An 18505-nucleotide genomic window follows, 5' to 3' on the forward strand; every position below is an offset into this window, starting at 1 on the left:
CTCAGAGCTTTCGGAAGGATTTCACAAAACCATACACGTGACAGTGCTATATTTAACTTCTGGTCCTCAGTTCTTTCTCTGTTAAATGAGGACAATTCCTGTCCAGCCTAATTCAGAGGGGCTGTGGCTGTGATTCTGTAAGCAAAGGTCAATGGTAAGAATCTTCTTCACAGGCCAGTGAGAAGTTTGTTTCCCTTTTGGCAGATAAGGCCAGGAAAGTTAGTGCTTCTTGGTTGGTGGCTGAAAGCCTCAGAGAAGGAACTTTGGATTCTTTAACGGTATCTCTTAGTACTCGCCACACTATTTCGTTTATATGGGGAAGAGAGGGACAGACAGCGCATAAGCGACAGACAGCGCAAGACCTACTGAAATAGGAAGAGCCAGGCGTCATAACAGACAGCCCGAGCCAGGCCCACTTAAAGGGCCAGAACTTCTCGTGCCCCGCCCCTCTGTCTCAAGGCCATCAATCAGAGAGCGAGGCGCTCCGTGACGCCATCTTATCGCGACTAAGCGGAGTGGCGGCGGCATTTCCTGGTGCCTGAACCTGGCGCGGAGGCTATGGGTAGCCAGGAGGTACTGGGCCAGGCGGCCCGGCTGGCCTCCTCCGGTCTCCTCCTGCAGGTACTCTCTGCCCGTCAGGTTCCAGCTTGTACTGCAGCCGGGATTCGCGGGATGGCAGCCCTCGGGCCCTTGAGAGCCTGCCCCAGGGCCGACCCAGTCCCGAGGTGGACCCCGCAATGGAGGGGGGGTGGGGGGTCGACCGGAGACGGTGGCATTGATGAGGGGGGACCCTGGCCCGGAGATGGGAGCCTGCCTTTAGAGTCTAGGCCGGGTGACTGCAGACAAGCCGCTTTCCGTCTGAGCATTCTGTTTCCCATACGGCAGTAAGAGTGAATCAGATCGGGTGGCGGGGATGAGGGACTGGTATTTCCTGCTCGAGAATCTGGTATTTTTCAGGCAAGGGGTTCATTTCCTTCATCAAACACTTTCCTCAAACTTTGAGTCCCACTGAGTTCCGAGAGACCATATGGCATAGCTAAGAATAGAAATCTGGAGTTAGACAGGCTTGGATTGCTCCGTGACCCAGGACAAGTGACTCCACCTGCAGAGCCTGAGTTCCTCACTAGTAAAATCGGGGTAATAATATGTCGTACCTAGCTCATAAGCAAGGATTGATTGAGATCATTCAAATAAACGTACGTAATACAGTACCGGGCTCTTAGTATGCATTTAATACTTGTTGGCTCATCTTCTGTTTATGTGATCTTGGACAAGTCACTTCTCTTCTTGGCCCTAATTTTTGTCATCTGTCAGATGTGATACATGCCAGTTAGTCCAAATGGTATCTGAAGATTCTTTCAACCCCAGGAGCTGAACCTCTTAAGTGGCTCAGTATCTCTCTGTCTCACTCTTGAGCCAATCAACCCTACTTCACACAAGTCCTGAATCTACCCTACCCCTTATCTTAGAGAGGCACATGGAGGGCAGAAGAAAGCACCAAGCAGAATGGGGCTTGAGTTTGGGCCTTGTCACTTGCTAGATGCCTGCCTTCGGGATAAATCCCATGACTTCTGTGAGTATCAGTTTCTTGATCTTAAATGAGAATCATAGTGCAACCTCACAGGGCCATTAGGAAGACTAGATGAAATCACGCCTCTTAAGTGCCTGGCACACTACAAGTACTTAATAAATGTGGCTATTTTTATTAGGGTAATAAGTATTTTTAAAATAGTCAATGTAGGAATGAAATGAGATAGCCTGTGGAAAGCATGTTGAAGAGTACCTTGCACGTGATATGTGCTTAGTAAATGTTAGCCATTCTAACTTTACCTAGGGTTTTTTTTTTTTTTTTCTGTTTCACTACATAAATAACTGAGTTTCACTACATAAATAACTGAGTTTATTGTTTTATCCACAATGTTGGTTTATTTTCAGCCTTTGATAATATCTTACTACTCAGATAGGCTTCATAAAATGAAAACAAGTTATAGCAGAAAACACACTGGACTACAAGTCAGGTGGCCTACCTGTAAGGTCAAGCTGGGTCATTTGCTTGCCGTGTGACATTGAGGAAATCACTTAACCCCCAGTCTTGCTTCCTGTGCATTTACCTAGTTGTTTTTAGCGTCAAATAATTTAACAGATGTGAGAGAGCCTTTTTTTAAAAACTGTAAAGTTGGCTGGATGCGGTGGCTCATGCCTGTCATCCTAGCACTTTGGGAGGCCAAGGCAGGAGGATTGCTTGAGCTCAGGAGTTAAAGACCAGCCTGGGCAACATGGTGAAACCTTGTCTTTACAAAAAATACAAAAATTAGACAGGCGTGGTGGCATGCACCTGTAGTCCCAGCTACTCAGGAGGCTGAGGTGGGATGATCTCGAGCCTGGGAGATTGAGGCCGCAGTGAGCTGTGATTATGCCACTGCACTCCAGCCTGAGCAACAGAGTGAGACCCTGTCTTAAAACAAAAGCTGTAAAGTCCTTTGCAGAAGTAAATGAAGGCTGTGTTGCTAATAAGGGCTACAGTGTGTGGCAAATACTGGGTGGCATAAGCAACCTCAGTTTCATTAGCTGCAACCTTTATTCAAACGAATTAGGAGATATGGATATGGCCTGGAACATTAAGTTTCTTAGACAGTGACAACTTTGAGGTTAACATAAGTGTGTACGCATGGTGTTTTGTTTTTTGTTTTCAAGATGGAGTCTCACTCTGTTGCCCAGGCTGGAGTGCAGTGGCACTATCTCGGCTTACTGCAACATCCGCCTCCCAGGCTCAAGCGATTCTCAGGCCTCAGCCTCCCAAGTAGCTGGGATTACAGGTACCTGCCACCACACCTGGCTAATTTTTGTATTTTTAGCAGAGACAGGGTTTCACCATGTTGGACAGGCTGGTCTCGAACTTCTGACCTCAAGTGATCCACCTGCCTCAGCCTCCCGAAGTGCTGGGATTACAGGTGTGAGCTACCACACTCGGATTTTTTTTTTTAATAACCATATTTTTATATGGTTTCTTGAGTGTTTTCATTCTTGTATGCTTTCTCAAATTACACTGTAGACACTTCAGGTAGCTTTGTGGTTACGTTTTATTCTACAAGAATTTGAGAGCTTGTTCTATCTTAATTCTAAGCTACCTATGCTGAAAGTATTAACGCCTTTCATTTGTATGCACTTAAAAAAATGCTTTCACTTCTACTGTCTCATTTCTTTTAAAAATATTTCTTGTAGAGATGAGGTCTCACTGTGTTGCCCAGGCTGATCTCAAATTCCTGGCTTCAAGTGATCCTCCTACCTTTCAGCCTCCCAAAGTGTTGGGATTTTTTTTTTTTTAAGATGGAGTCTAGCTCTGTCGCCCAGGCTTCACGTCATTCTCCTGCCTCAGCCTCCCGAGTAGCTGGGACTACAGCCCGCCACCACGCCTGGCTAATTTTTTGTATTTTTAGTAGAGATGGGGTTTCACCGTGTGAGCCAGGATGGTCTCGATCTCCTGACCTCATGATCTGCCCGCCTCGGCCTCCCAAAGTGCGGGGATTGCAGGCGTGAGCCACCGCACCCAGCTAAGTGTTGGGATTACAGTCATGAGCCAATGTACCCAGCCCTACAATCTCTTTTGATCCTTTTAATCAACCCTATGTGATAGGTAACCTCATTTGACCAAGGAAATTGAAGCTTATAACAATTAGAAGATAACAGATAGAAGAGCTAAATGGTGAATTGTATTTTTAGTAGAGACGGCATTTCACCATGTTAGTCAGGCTGGTATCGAACTCCTGACCTCAGTTGATCCACCCGCCTCAGCCTCCCAAAGTGCTGGGATTACAGGCATGAGCCAACATGCCCAGCCATATCTGCATGTTTCTAAGGAGCAGCTACAGAGCTGTCATGAGACTCAAAAGACCACCTTTGACTCCATAACGGTTAAGATAGTGATTTCTTGGCTTTGGAGACCTTGCTGCTCTGTGACACTTTAGGTACAGTGTTACACAGTGTCCCTTTTTGGTCATAGCTGTCCGCAGAGATTTTCAGAACACAGTAGTCCATTGATGTGCTTACATCAAATCTTCCAAATTGCAACTCTTCACAGATAACTCTGAGGGTGCTTAACACAGAAGTGATTTTCATTTGCTGCTGGGATGCAGAAGGGAGTCATTTAGTGAATGAGGTTTACACTCTTCCCAGCATCCCCATTTAGCAACCCTGTTTAATTACAGTCTTCTTGTTCTCTGTGTCTCATGGGAGAAGTTCTTTGCTTAGATGGTTTTCTTGAATTGACAGATTGGAAAGTCTCAGGATATGTCCCTTTCAAGTGGCAATAATTGGACTCTCTCTGCCTTCCCCCCATGTTACATTACGTTATCTTATTTTTGCAGCATCATTTAAAAGGTATTTCAACTTCTCCCTGGAAAGAGACAGTATTCAATAAAGAAATACATTTTCTGTGTTCTAATTGAGAAAACTGAAGTTCAGAACGATATAAATGTCATTATTGAAATTCCTAGATATTATGAGGCAGAGAAGAAAAGAGAAATTAGTCCCCATGATTTCTGGTGAGTCTTCTGTACCCTTAAGGCTCCCACTTGCTAAGTGTGTGCTATTTCTAAACAGGCTAGGGTGGGGGAGTGTGGCCAGGGCCTGGCAAGGTGAACCACTGACTAGAATTCTCTTTCTGCTTCCTCAAGGGCTTGACTTTGAACCTGTAGAAACTCAGTGAGTCTACTGGGGCCTCTTTCTTGTTATCAATAAATTAGGGAGCCTTGCAAGTGCCTTCCTGGGTTCTTTGACTACTGCATGGGAGTGCTGAGAGATCCCATGGAATGAAATTTCAGGAGAAATGCAGACAGGTTGGGCGTCTTAGAGGAGAGTCTCCGTGTCAAGGCTGCTGTATGTCATTACATCGTGTTAGGAAGAACAGCCACATTGTTCTCATTTCAGCTAAGTAAACACTCCTAACGTCATTTATTCTTACGTATTTTTCCTCTTTTTCTATAGGTGCTGTTTCGGTTGATCACCTTTGTCTTGAATGCATTTATTCTTCGCTTCCTGTCAAAGGAAATCGTTGGCGTAGTAAATGTAAGGTAGGAGGAGATGCACCCTGGCACTGTCAGAGTTCCCCTTCCTAGCCAGGCTTTCTTCAAACTCTGTACCTGTGTGTCATCCTTGGATTCTAGAAGCATGGACCTTTATCAGAAGCAGAATGTCTTAGCAGTGGGCTGAGGAGAAGCGTGCAGGAGTGGAGGGACGCGCAGGCGATGTTGCTTTTAATGGACCCATGGAGTGTTTTCCATTAGCAGCCTCCAAATGCACGTTTCTTTGCCAGCTGTTCTGGTTTTCCTGCTGTTGGAAGTCAGGAAGGAGAAGAGTGGGAGTAATTCACTAAAAACTCTCTCTCAGATATAATCCTATGTTCTTGTCCTGCTGACAGCAAAGGGAACAGAAATTCGGCAGTTTGTGAGGCTGCGCTTCATAATGGCAGGGCTGGAGCAGCCACCTTCCTTCCCTCCTCAGTGATTTTATAATTGGGATATGGCAACTGGGATTCGAGCTTGAGTCTTTGTCATCAGTTTCTTGGAGGCTCTTGGAAAGATGACTTCTTTGTCTTTTAGACTCATCTTTTTTCTTCTACTCGCCTCCTGTCTGTTCAAGGACACCCACGCATATTTTGTCTTCACAAATGACACAAAGTATATGAAATGATGTGAGTGCTCAGAATAGCTCAGCTTCTCAGGTGTGTCTTCGTGTCCTGATAAATAAGACAATATGTTCCAGACAGCATTTCATGTCTAATACTTACCAAACATATACTCTTGGCTCTGGTCTCAGAGCTTAGTGGCAGGACTCAAGCTTTGGGCAAAGGAATCATCTGTGGAGTTTTGCACTACGTAGTGCTGAACAAGGGCCCAGGAATCTGAATTTTTATAAGCTCCTTAGGTGATTTTGAAACAGGGACCATTCTTTGAGAAATACTGTTTTCCTCTTCTTCACCTTCTTCTTCTTCTTTTGAGACAGGCTTTTGCCCCGCCACCCAGGCTGGAGTGCAGTGGCGCCATCATGGCTCACTGCAGCCTTGACCTCTTGGGCTCAAGTGATGCTCTCATATCAGCCTCCTGAGCAGCTGGGACTACAGGTGTACACCACCACACCTGAATAATTTTTTTATTTTTTGTAGAGATGAGGTCTTACTGTGTTGCCCAGGCTGGTCTCGAACTCCTGGGCTCAAGCAGTCTTCCCATCTTAGTCTCCCAAAGTGCCGGGATTATAGGCATCAGCCTGAGAAATATAGGCACTTGGCCCTGAGAAATACTGTTTTAAAAGCAGGAAGGAAGAGGGGCAAATCCACCTAGGGGCTCAGATTTTTCTCCCCCGGCAGCCTTCCTGAGATTGGCAGGTCCCTGCTTTGACAGCCCTTGTCTGGCCTGCCGTGCCCCCCCTGCTTAAGGTTTGGTTCCATCTCCTTATTTGCAATGTCCCACAGAGGCACTGGGTAGCACGATAATCCCTGGGAAACCCCAGAGACCTTAACCCTGGGCTGTCCCCACTCTGGCTTCACCCAGACAGCTGCCTATTGAGGAGGGGAAATCTCAGCTACTCCTTGCTAAGGTGCAGGAAGGCTTACCCAGGTGCTGCCCACCTGGGAGGTACCCAGGCAAGCCTTGTTGATCTGGGTTGCAGCTGCCTCTGTAATGGTTGCCAGCCTTATTGCCTGTCTTGAGATTCTTTTGGCCAGAGCCTCCACTTGGTAGAGGCTCAGCTTTTCTCACAGGGGCTATTGGTCACTCGTGTCAGTGTGACCAAGAAGGGTGTAGTTATAATCTTATCTTCTTCTCCTCCTTGTGGTCATGGCCACACCTCTGCCTGTAGCCATGAAGGCTGAAGCCTTTTGAGGCCACTGCAGCAGTTTCTATCCTTCAAGTAACTGTAGGCACACACCCTCAGGTGTCTTTCGTTTGGTTCCTAACTCATTAGTTCTCATGGATCAGACCGGTAGGGGGTCCTGTAAGAGCCCACTGCCCTCCACATCACCACCAGTGGTTTATGACCAAGACTTTATCTCCTCCCTGTTGCTGGAAAAATCCCAGAAGTTCTCCCTATGAAAAAACTCGAGACCTTATTGATTTCTCCCTTTCATTTACAGACTAACGCTGCTTTACTCAACCACCCTCTTCCTGGCCAGAGAGGCCTTCCGCAGAGCATGTCTCAGTGGGGGCACCCAGCGAGATTGGAGTCAGACCCTCAACCTGCTGTGGCTAACGTGAGTTGTGCTTTGGCAGGAGACATGTTTCAGGAAGGCAGGTGTAGTGAGCATTGGAAATGAAACAGTAACACGTGCCTGAAGCTGAGTTGCCTCCAGATTCAGTTTCGCCATGGGTTTCTGGGAGCAGGCATACAACAAGAAGGGGAGAGTGTTTGTGTCAAAGGAACTTCTTGGCTCATTTTCTCCCTGGATATCCAGGAGCCAGGAAGAGGTTCTGGGTTGGGGTTTCTGGGCCAGGTTTCTAGCCCTGGTTTCATCCTCTTTGGAGGTGGTTTCTTGCTGTTTCTGATCACCACTGTGGGCTCCACTTGGCCTGTGCCACCTTTTTTATTCCTAATCTTTTTGCTCTATAACATCTTCTGAGCTTTTAACAGCCACTTAGATTTAGTATTTCTTGAAAGCCTCTTATGGGTTTCATTACATTTTTCTTCAATTTTGTTATGTGACTTCAGTTCTGAGTCTTTTAGGATATTCTTGAAGATCAAATACATTAGCTTAAAATTGCAATGGCTTTTCTCCAGCTAGGTCCCTGCAGGGAGGGCTGGGGTTTGAGGTTATTTCCCAGTGCTGCCCTTGCATAACTCCTTATTGCCTCACAGAAATGACTGTCATGAGGGCTGGTAGGTGTTCATTTTATTAGAGGAACAACTGTTAACCACCCAGTCATATTAAAGTGCCCCATGGTACACATATGAAACATGTGAAAGGATACTGAGCACTGCTCTGTTGGTTATTTGGGATGCAAGAAACAGCTGTATACAGTCTGTCAGCCATTCTAACACCAGGCATTTTCTTTCCGGGAATTTTGCTTATGGGGTCAGTATGTGTAACCCATTGGATAGAAGTTTAGGCTTTGGAGTTATAGCAGGATTGGGTCTTGCTTCTGCTCTTGAGCTGTTCATGACCTTGGCCAAATTGCCCAGTGCCTGTCAGCCTCAGTTTCCTCATTTTTTTAATGGAGATAATGACAGAGGATCGTTGTGAGGTGTCAGTGAGATACGGGGCGTGAATCGTAGTGCCTGGCGTGTAGTTAGTATCTTAATAAATAAATGGTAGCTGTTTGTATTATAACTATTTTTTCTGTTCAGTGTTACTATTTTAATATATACTTATATTTATTTTAAAATTTAGTGAATTTTTTTTTCTCCTCTTCCAGAGTCCCCCTGGGTGTGTTTTGGTCCTTATTCCTGGGCTGGATCTGGTTGCAGCTGCTTGAAGTGCCTGATCCTAATGTTGTCCCTCACTATGCAACTGGAGTGGTGCTGTTTGGTCTCTCAGCAGTGGTGGAGCTTCTAGGAGAGCCCTTTTGGGTCTTGGCACAAGCACATATGTTTGTGAAGCTCAAGGTCAGTGCGCCTTCTGTTGTGAATGGGAAATGGGAAGAATAAGAAAAAGGGTTGTTTTTTAAAAATGCTTTTATAGGAGAGAATGAATGATTTTTCCAGACTTGCACCTAGAAATGTATTTAGAAAAAGGTGACATGGTCAGTTAAGTTCTTCCACTTGAAATTTGTCAGATAGGCTAGGCTAAAGTTCATCTCTGTTTTACCATAAATAAAAAACAGATTTGCTAATAATTTATTAGTTCAAGTCAGAATTTAGAAGGACTGTAAAGGTTTTTCAGATTTTTCTAGTGGTTATATTTAGTTGTATACTAATATTAACTTTTCTCTCTTCATCTTTTATAATAGATTACAAAAGAATATATATATAATGTAAATCTTAAAGCATAATATACTGAAAGATTCATGAACCCACCACCCTACCCAAGAAGTAAAACGTTACTGATACTTATGTCGAGCTGAGGGCTCTGCCCCCACAGCCAGGGTAACCACTGCCCTAGATTTTCTGTCTATCGTTCCATTATATCTTGACTTTTTGATGATGTTTGTAAACTGCACCTTAACCACATGTTTGCAGGTGATTGCCGAGAGCCTGTCGGTAATTCTTAAGAGCGTTCTGACAGCTTTTCTCGTGCTGTGGTTGCCTCACTGGGGATTGTACATTTTCTCTTTGGCCCAGGTAAGAATCATGGCTTTTAACTTTTTATATGATCTTTGTTTCTCCAACTGGTTTTTCTTCTTGTTTCCACCGTCGTGTGGTCTGCATTCGCAGTACCCATGCCTGTGCAGGAGGTGGAAGCACCAGAAGGGTGGCCTTGGCACTGCTTCTCTGGCTGCCAGGTCCATTGTGTTCCATACACTGAGACCGTAGGTGTTTCTAGGGACCTGATGAGGGCCACACACTGGACTTCATTGTCAAATATCAAAAATCCCTTTTAGACATTCAGTGGACAAGCCTGTTTCAAACTGATCTTTGGTCGTCTGATAGTCTTGTAAAGGAGAAAAAAACCAGTGGGGGTGGGGTGGGAATCAAATTGCATGTGTATTATTTTCCCTGGATTTCCATCATTTTTTTTGCAGAATAGGTGGAAACTCTGCCAAGCCTGTTTTAAACTTAGATTGAAATCTCACATAATTCAGAGGGCATGAATCAAGTCAGAGTAGGTATATGTTCAGTTTTAGCAATTTAGGCTTCATTTCCATCTCATTGTTTCCTAGTTCTAGTTCATATTTCTAGTTCTAATAAAAATACAACTAGAGTACAAGTGCTATTTTTAAAAATGAAATTTAAGATCAGATAGTTACCAGAACATTTTACAGTGCAAAGCAGTTGTAGTTTTCATTAATGTTTAGGAAGATAAATTAAGATTCTTAGTAATGATTTATGTAAAGGGTACTTCTCACAGAGGACACTGGCATCAGGTGGGTGGCTCACAGCAGTGCTGCTGGAGCTTTAAGGGCTTGGAGCATGAAGAAAGAAGGCTGGCGGATGATGGGCTCCATCTCAGGCATGGTTGGGAGTGGAGAGCAGAGGGGCCCACACCTACTAAAGTGAGACTCTTCTTTTTCCTTGCCCTGTGCCTTTACTACAGGAGCAGCCTTGATATTGCCAGGTTGAAAGCAAGTCTAGAGGTCCCAGTCTTTCTTGAACCAGTGTGCACTGCTGTTCTCAGGAGGGAAAGAGGGTCAAAGGGAGCTTGTGAAAAGGGACTTTTTTGGACTTTCCTCCTCAATCTGCAGACAAAACCCATCTGGCTGCTCCTGGCTAGAAGCCATTCTTTTGTCCTGGATGGGTGGAGGGAGGGGTGGGCCCTCTTATCACCCTACCTTTTCTTCCCCTATCTGTAATAGCTCTTGCCCTGGTGAAGAGGAGAGAGCCAGCAGCTCAATTGTGCTTTGTAATCATTAATGGCACAGGTTTCTGGGGTTTATAGAAAACCCACAGTCCTTGATGACGGCAAGTCCTTGGATATTAGCACAGTTAGGATACATAGATCTTTGCAGTGTGCTGACTAGGTGGAAGAGCCATTCCTTTGGCCAAATACATACCTTTTGAGAACGTATCGGACGTTGCTGTGGTAATTGAGCTAGTGTACATCTGTTATGGAAATTACATTCTGCCTGCCGAGAAGAATTATGTTCTCCCAGTTAAGTGAAGTGTTGGGAACACTTTGCAGGTAGATGCTGCAGTGGAGTTGGGTCTAAGTGAATAGTGCCATTTCCCAGAGGGTAAGGCATTGCTGAATAGAAAGTGCAGTTAATCAAGAGAGTTCTATTACTTGACTGGCCTTTGAGATCAAATTTATAGGCATATCTTAATTCTGCCTTTATTAAAACAATTTATTTTTTTTCTCAGCTTTTCTATACCACAGTTCTGGTGCTCTGCTATGTTATTTATTTCACAAGGTTACTGGGTTCCCCAGAATCAACCAAGCTTCAAACTCTTCCTGTCTCCAGAATAACAGATCTGTTACCCAATATTACAAGAAATGGAGTAAGTAATACATTTTATCTCTTATCATTTTAATCATAGGTGCTGCTTATCCTTGAGAGAAAGAACTGCAACTGGTTTATTGTTATAATCATAAATAGAATTTTATAGCTCATATTTATGGAGTGCTTGCTCTATGTCAGGCCAGGGTTTCTAAATCTTTGCACTGTGGACATTTTGCGCTGCTCAATTCTTTGTTGTAGGGGCTGTCCTATGCATTGTAGGATGTTTAGCAGCATCTCTGACCTCAAACCGCTAGATGCCAGTAGCAACCACCCCTCAGTGGAGTACCCCAAAATGTCTCCAGACATTGCCAAATGTCCCCTGGGGGCCAAAATTGCCCCCAGTTAACAACCACTGTGCAATGCTTTACCTGCCTTATTTAATGCTTACAACAACCCTGAAAGGCTGACGCTGTCTGTTTCTATTTTAGGGTTAAGAAACTAAGGCTTAGTGAATAAATACCTGTCCTAGGTGAGGGTCAGAGTGAGGACAGCAGCCTAGAGGGGCTCACATGCCAGCAGAGCACAGGCTCCACCATTGTGCTCCACTCTCTCTGTTCTGCTGTGGTTTTGGTTTTCTTCCTCAGTTGACTTCTAGCACACAGTTGAGAGTTCTGAGAAAGTAGGAATGAACCCAAAATGGTCTTTTTTTTTTTTTTCTCCTTGAGACAGTGTCTCATTCTGTTGCCCAGAGTGGCGTGATCATAGCTCACTACAGCCTTAACCTCCTGTGCTGAAGTGATCCTCCTGCCTCAGTCTCCCAAGTAGCTGGGACTACAGGTACGTGCCACCATGCCCAGCTAATTAAAAAAAAATTTTTTTGTAGAGACAGGGTCTCACTATGTTGTCCAGGCTAGTGTTGAACTCCTGAGTTTAAGCAATCCTCCCACCTCGGCCTCCCAAAGTGCTGGGATTATGAGCTACCACGCCCGGCCTCGCATGGTCTTCTTCTGAGTGTCATGCTAGTCTTTCAGGTGACACACTTTCCCATCTAGAGCACTGTGGATTCTACAGCTGAAGTGTGGAGTGGAGCATAATCTTTTCTACTCAATTCCTTCACACTCAGGCCATTGGACTTTCATTTTCTGGCTCTTCTGGGGTCAGTGCTGCTGCCCATGCCACCGGAGCTGCACACGTGATGATGTTGCCACGTTGTCTCTGCTAAGACACTTCGTGAGCTCCTCTATTCTGGGCACTTTCCCCTCTCTCCACGCTTGTTTGCTTGCCGGATGTAGTGCACTCAGTTGTGGTAAGGCACATGCTGGATTTCTCCTTATTCCTCTTGTGATACTTGAAAAAGTAGTAAAACATGTGAGACTTAAGTCTCAGAATTTATAGAATCCTGTTATACAACTTTTCAAGAAAGACTAGATCCTATGTATCAAAGCCAGATATGTTCTCATTTGTGAGATCAGAGTTCTCCATTCTGCTCAGCTAGGTTTTACCTGTAACCTTAACCAACAGGACGTTTTGGATACCACTGTGCCTCATCTACAGGCTTAGATGGTTAGGACTCAGGATCGCTTCTCTTGCCCAGAGCTTCTGCCACCTGCCCCCAGAGCAGGTCCGAGAGTGCAGAAGAGTTCTTCTTCCCCTTAGTGTCCCCTGGTGCCCACCTGTACCAAGCCTGGCAGATTTTCATACTGGGCCTGTCCCTGTGCCCCAGCAGTATTTTGGGAAGGAACATTTGAACCATTAGTATAAGCAAAGAGAGAAGGTAAAGAAAACAGTCTGCCAAGTGTTTATTAAACTCTGTGGTGGCCAGCCTGAGCAACATGGCAAGACTGTCTCTACAAAAAAAAAATTTTTTTTAATTAGCTGGGTGTAGTGGTGTGCACCTGTAGTCCCAGCTACTCAGGAGGCTGAGGTGGGAGGGTCGCTTGAGCACAGGTCAAGGCTGCAGTGAGCCATGATTGTGCCACTGCACTCCAGCCTGGGCAACAGAGTGAGACCCTGTCTCAAATAAGTAACTAAATAAATAAAACCTGTGATGGGCTCAGAACTCTAAGCTTAGTTTCTTTATCTGTCAAATGGGGATAATAATAGTACCTCCCTCCTAAGGCTGTTTTGAGGGCCTGATGAGTTGGGGCATGTAAGGTCTTAACATTGTGGCCTGGCACAAGTGGGTGTCCTTAAGTGACAGCTGATATCACCACCATCACACTGATGCCCTGAGAGCAGAGCTGGCTCTACAGGGGCACCCTAGCTAGGCAGCTCTGATGGTATTGGTGTGGGAGCTCAGCGGTTTAATCTGGCAATATGTTCTGAAAGTACCTATGCCCAGACTGCAAGGACCCAAGCCCTGATCATGAGAAGGCTGTGTGTACCTGTCACACATAGTGATACTGTTCCCGCTGACATACAGTAAGAACGTGGCGCCATGCTTGGTGCCATCAGGGATACAGACATGTAGGAGAGGTGATTCCTGAGCTTCAGGGAGGTTCCTGTGGGCTTGAGAGGCACCTGATATAGATCTGAAGCCTGTGGGACTCTCCCCAGACCTCAGGGTCTTCATTGTTAAAGTGAGATTGTTGGCTTACATGACCTGTGAGGCCCCTCTGAAGACTTCAGGAGTACCATGAAGGTATTTGAACCTTGACAAAGAGCCATTTACAATAACTGCCATTGACTGCATGTTTTGTGCCATGCACTACACTAAGCACTTTACATGGATTTTGTGTTTAATTCTCATAGTAACGTATGAGATAAATACTGTTAGCTCCATTTTACAGACAAGAAAACTGAGGTTCAGAGGAGTTAAGTGACTAACCCAAAATCACATAGCTGGTTTTGGACCCACTTCTCTCCACCTTTTGCTGGGGACTAGCTTTAGGCTGTGGTTTACCCCTATGTTATGTAGCCTTCCAAAAGAAATTGGCTTATTGCCCATAGTAGTTATTGTTTACATAAAAATTAGGAAGTTCTAGGTGGAACAATTCATAATTCAGGTTTATTATTTTAAAAAGAAGCCTGGGCGTGGTGGCTCACACCTGTAATCCCAGCACTTTGGGAGGCTGAGCAGGCGGATCACTTGAGGTCAGGAGTTCGAAACCAGCCTGGCCCACATGGTAAAACCCCGTCTCTACTAAAAATACAAAACAGTTAGCTGGGCATGGTGGCATGCGCCTGTAATCCCGGCTACTTGGGAGGCTGAGGCAGGAGAACTGCTTGAACCCAGGAGGTGGAGGTTGCAGTGAGGTGAGATCGTGCCACTACACTCCAGCCTGGGCAACAGAGCAAGACTCTGTCTCAAAAAAAAAAAAAAAAAAAAAAAGGAAAGAAAAAAAGAGGCCGGGTGTGGTGGCTCAAGCCTGTAATCCCAGCACTTTGGGAGACCGAAGTGGGAGGATTGCTTGAGCCCAGGAGTTTGAGACCAGCCTGGGAAACATGGTAAGAACCCGTCTCTATAAAACATGTAAAAATTAGCTGGGCATGGTGGCACATGCCTGTGATCCCAGCTACTCAGGAGGCTGAGGCAGGAGGATCACTTGAGCCCTGGAGGCTGAGGCTGCAGTAAGCTGTGTTCATGCTACTGCACTTTAGCCTGGGCAACAGAGTGAAACCCTGTCTCAAAAAAAAGAAGAAAAGAAATGAGATGATTCTGAATGTATGAATGCAGTGTATGACTTTACCGTGGGCAGCATGCCTGACTTGACTCCCCAGAGCAGCTTTCTGCACTGGGGACTTCCTTAATGGAAGCTGGTCAAATAATTATATTTACTATCAATTTGACCTAATTGTGGGATTTCCCTTCCTGTTCTTGTAGAATTCCATCTTCTTTAAAGATACTTATTTAACCTTATAATAAATTAATGATACTTCAAATAATGGCTTCCGGTTATATTCATTGACATTTCTGAGGGATTTAGTATGAGAGATATGCTAATATTTAAGTAAAGCTGAGGAATTTGACTCAGCAAGGATGTATTACACATTATTATATGTTAGGCACTGTACCAGGTGCCCTGAGTGAGGCCCCTACCCTCAGAACTTGCATGGTGATGGAGAGATAGGATCTGTACTCAACTATGCTACAGGACAGTGTGTGTCTAGCATTATCAAAATAGAAGCACAGAGGAAGGACTGCTGAATTCCATCTAGGAACATCAAGGAAGGCTTCGTGGAGGAAGCTTCTTTTGTGCTGGACTTTGACACATGGGTGGGCAGAGGTTAAATGTATATGTGTGGTAGAGATGGGCATTCGTGACCACAGAAGGAAAGAAAATTTGCTCAGTGCTTGTTATCTGCCCATCATTGTGTTGGAATTGGGAATGTAGAGATGACTGGGGTACTTAGGTTGGCTGGACAATGGGGGAAGGGAGAGAAAAGAAAAGGTGGCAGGAAGTTATGAAGGGAAGTAAACCTGGCTGCCAGGCTAGGGTCAGGTGGCAGTGGCCTCAGTGCTATGGAGCTTGGGTTTAATTCAGGGGCAGTGGAGCCTAATGAAAGGTTTTTGAACAGCACCATGATCAAACTGTCTGTATTGAGGAGCTTGCCATCTCTTACAGAGTTATAGTGTATTTTTTTTTTTTCCATTCAATCCTCATACCGGCTCCATGAGACAGGACTTCTTACCCCATTTTGCAGATGAGAAAGCCAAGGCTTAGCAAAGTTAAGTATCTTGTTCACGGCAACATTTACACTAATAATTCAAGGAGCTGCAGGTCGAGCCCCAGTCTCCAAGCTTGACTCCAAAGCCTGAACCTGCAATGAGAAGGATAGGCTAGAGAAAGAGTAAGAAGCAAAAAAAGCTCATTGGAAGCCTGTGGCAATTGTCCTGGTGAGGAGTAAGGACAGGGGAAGGATGGATGAAAGTGGGAGGATGGATAAAGCTGGGGCAGCATTGATAGCCCCAGAGTGACTGGGATAGGTGGAGCAAGAGGGAGAGGAAGGAGTGCTCTGTAGGGTGGAGGAGGTGATGGAGGGCAGTGGACAGGATGGTAGCCCCACACTCCCCAGTGACTCTTGTCATTGTGGTAAGGATGTGGCTGATCAGATCATCCTGAGTCAGACGAGTTTGGGAAGTGGACGAGTGACTCAGGTGAAAGTGTGATGAGCCTCTGAGTTCTGATTCCAGACCTTCCCTGGAGTTACCATCCATCACCTTTTACCACCCCAGCTGCCGTTTCTCCATTAGTACAGTGAGGCAGTGGAATGGCTTGTTAGTCAGGGTTTTTCGGGGAAATTCCCGGCTATTTAGATCAGCTCATCAGTACCAACCCAGCTATTGCGAAATAGCCCTCTTTTGACTGCCCCAAGTGACACCTCCATTCTGAATAGAATGGTAAAAGTCCACCACATGCTTTCTCTCTCCCACCACTCAGCCCCTGCCTGGAGAAGCCGAATCTCAGATTGGATTTCCTGCCTCTGTGTCCTTAATGAGCACTTTTAGTAAGTGGTGTTGCCATTCCTTCTGAACCACAAGCCCATTTAAACCAAAGGCATTAGGAAAATCAAGTATGAGCTCTCAGATTAGGTACACCATCATGATTTCATTCTCCCAAAGAACTTTGTCTTTAAAGAGCTCAATCATCTTCCCAAATCCATTCACAACCTGCAGGCAAGCAGGCATCACGAGAGCCTCATGACAAGCAGCAGCCTTCGTTTCCTTTTAAAAGGGGACAGGTCCTGCTTTGCTGACCCCTGGGAGGACCACCACAGCATGGCAAAGGGTGAGGAGCAGTGTGAGAGAGAAGGTGCTGAAGCCGGCTGTGGTCAGAATCCAAGTCTGAAGATGACGTGGTCCCCAGTGCCCCCTAGTGGTGGGAAGTTGTCTGGTGCTCTTTGTTTCGGGGAAAGGAGATGGCCTGTTTTAAACATCTTGTGGCCCAATTTCCTTCTCGTCAGGGAAGATTTTACTCCTGGGCTAAAGAGATAACCTGGCATCTGCTCTAGGTTCTCTGATTCCCTGAGGGCAGCACTGTTTGGGAGGATTCACACTTGTGCTCCCTGTGTCTGGAAAAAAGGCTCAGAAACCAAGGAGTAAAGAGAATGGGGGCTAGAAGTGATCCTTGCTTTCAGAGGTGCTCTAGGCTTGCCCTGTCCTAAATGTTAGCCACCAGCCACATGTGGCTATAGAGCATTCTGGAATGTGGCTAGTCTGAATTCAGATGAGTCATAAATGCAAAATACATATTGGATTTCAAAGTCTTAATATGAAAAAAATATTTTTTATAGGGATTACTTGTTGAAATGATAATATTTTGGTTAAATAAAATATATTAAAATTAATTTCACTTGTTTCCTTTTCCTGTGCACTGTGGCTGCTAGAAAATTTAACATTACCTTTCTACTGGATAGCATTGCTCTTCACGGGTGGGCTTTCTGCCCAGAACAGGGGCCCACATGACTGAGACAGGTTCCAGGCCTACCCTTGGGCCTGCTTCCAGAGCTGTGGCTGACCTTTTGGAGAGGTAGAGTGGGCTTGGCCTTTGTAATTCAGCCCTCCCGTCCCAAAAAGCCCTCTGAAATCCTACCATTGAGAAGTAATCACTTTGGATAATCACAGCTTTTCAAAATGCAAGTACCCTAGGATTAAGAAGCTAACATCAACCAGGCATGGTGGCTCACGCCTGGAATCCCAGTACTTTGGGAGCTGAGGTGGGAGGATTGCTTGAGCCAGGAGTTTGAGGCCAGCCTGGGCAATGCAGCAAGACCCTCATCTCTACAAAAATTTTAAAAATGAGCTAGGCAGGGTGGCACACACCTGTAGTCCCAGCTATTCTGGAGGCTGAGGGGGGAAGATAGCTTGAGCCCAGGAGTTTGAGGTTATAGTGAGCTATGATCATGCCACTGCATTCCAACCTGGGTGATAGAGTGAGACCCTGTTTCTAAAACAAAACAAACAAAACAAAAAACCAAACACCTAGTCTAAATATTCTGGGATCCCAGGGTGCCTACAAGATAGAGGAGGGGGCCCCAGAGAGAACTATGGGAGGTAGAAAAACAGGAGTCGGAGGATACCGAACTCCCTGGCTGCCTTGCTCTTCCATTTTGTGCTCAGCTCCCTGGCTTTGAGACCACCTGTCTCTTAATAGGTTGACCTCTACCCTACCTAAGTGTTTCCTTGTCCTTAGGAAATGGGCCATTTGGTGCCTCTGGGAGTTTTATTTATTTATTTATTTATTTATTTTTGAGCCAGATTTTCGCTCTGTCACCCAGGCTTGAGTGCAGTGGTGCCATCTCGGCTCACTGCAACCTCTGCCTTCCAGGTTCAAGTGATTCTTGTGCCACAGCCTCCCAAGTAGTTAAGATTACAGACACGTACAACCACGCCCAGCTAATTTTTGTATTTTTAGTAGAGATGGGGTTTTTGCCATGTTGGCCAGGCTGGTCTCAAGCTCCTGGCCTCAAGTGATCCACCCACCTCAGCCTCCCAAAGTGTTGTGATTATAGGCGTGAGCCGCCTCGCCTGGCCTGGAGTT

At 45.5% G+C, this 18505-nt stretch overlaps 1 protein-coding gene across 6 annotated transcripts in view; it reads left to right on the forward strand.

Annotated features, from left to right (window-relative positions):
* Positions 1-465: 465 nt before the first annotated feature.
* Positions 466-18505, forward strand: part of RFT1 (RFT1 homolog) — a 54024-nt gene continuing 35984 nt past the window's right edge. For 4 of the 6 annotated variants that reach the window (XM_063661064.1, XM_054483877.2, XM_063661062.1 and 1 more), the window contains exons 1-6: positions 494-621; positions 4984-5069; positions 7127-7243; positions 8403-8592; positions 9166-9267; positions 10945-11082. In XM_063661064.1, the coding sequence (XP_063517134.1) occupies positions 559-621; positions 4984-5069; positions 7127-7243; positions 8403-8592; positions 9166-9267; positions 10945-11082 (696 nt within the window). In that variant the 5' untranslated portion in view covers positions 494-558. Of the gene's footprint in view, positions 622-4983; positions 5070-7126; positions 7244-8402; positions 8593-9165; positions 9268-10944; positions 11083-18505 lie in introns of all 6 variants that reach the window. The other 2 variants (XM_063661061.1, XM_054483876.2) reach the window with 1 other exon arrangement.

Source organism: Pongo pygmaeus, chromosome 2, assembly GCF_028885625.2.
Source record: "Pongo pygmaeus isolate AG05252 chromosome 2, NHGRI_mPonPyg2-v2.0_pri, whole genome shotgun sequence".
NCBI lineage: Eukaryota > Metazoa > Chordata > Mammalia > Primates > Hominidae > Pongo > Pongo pygmaeus.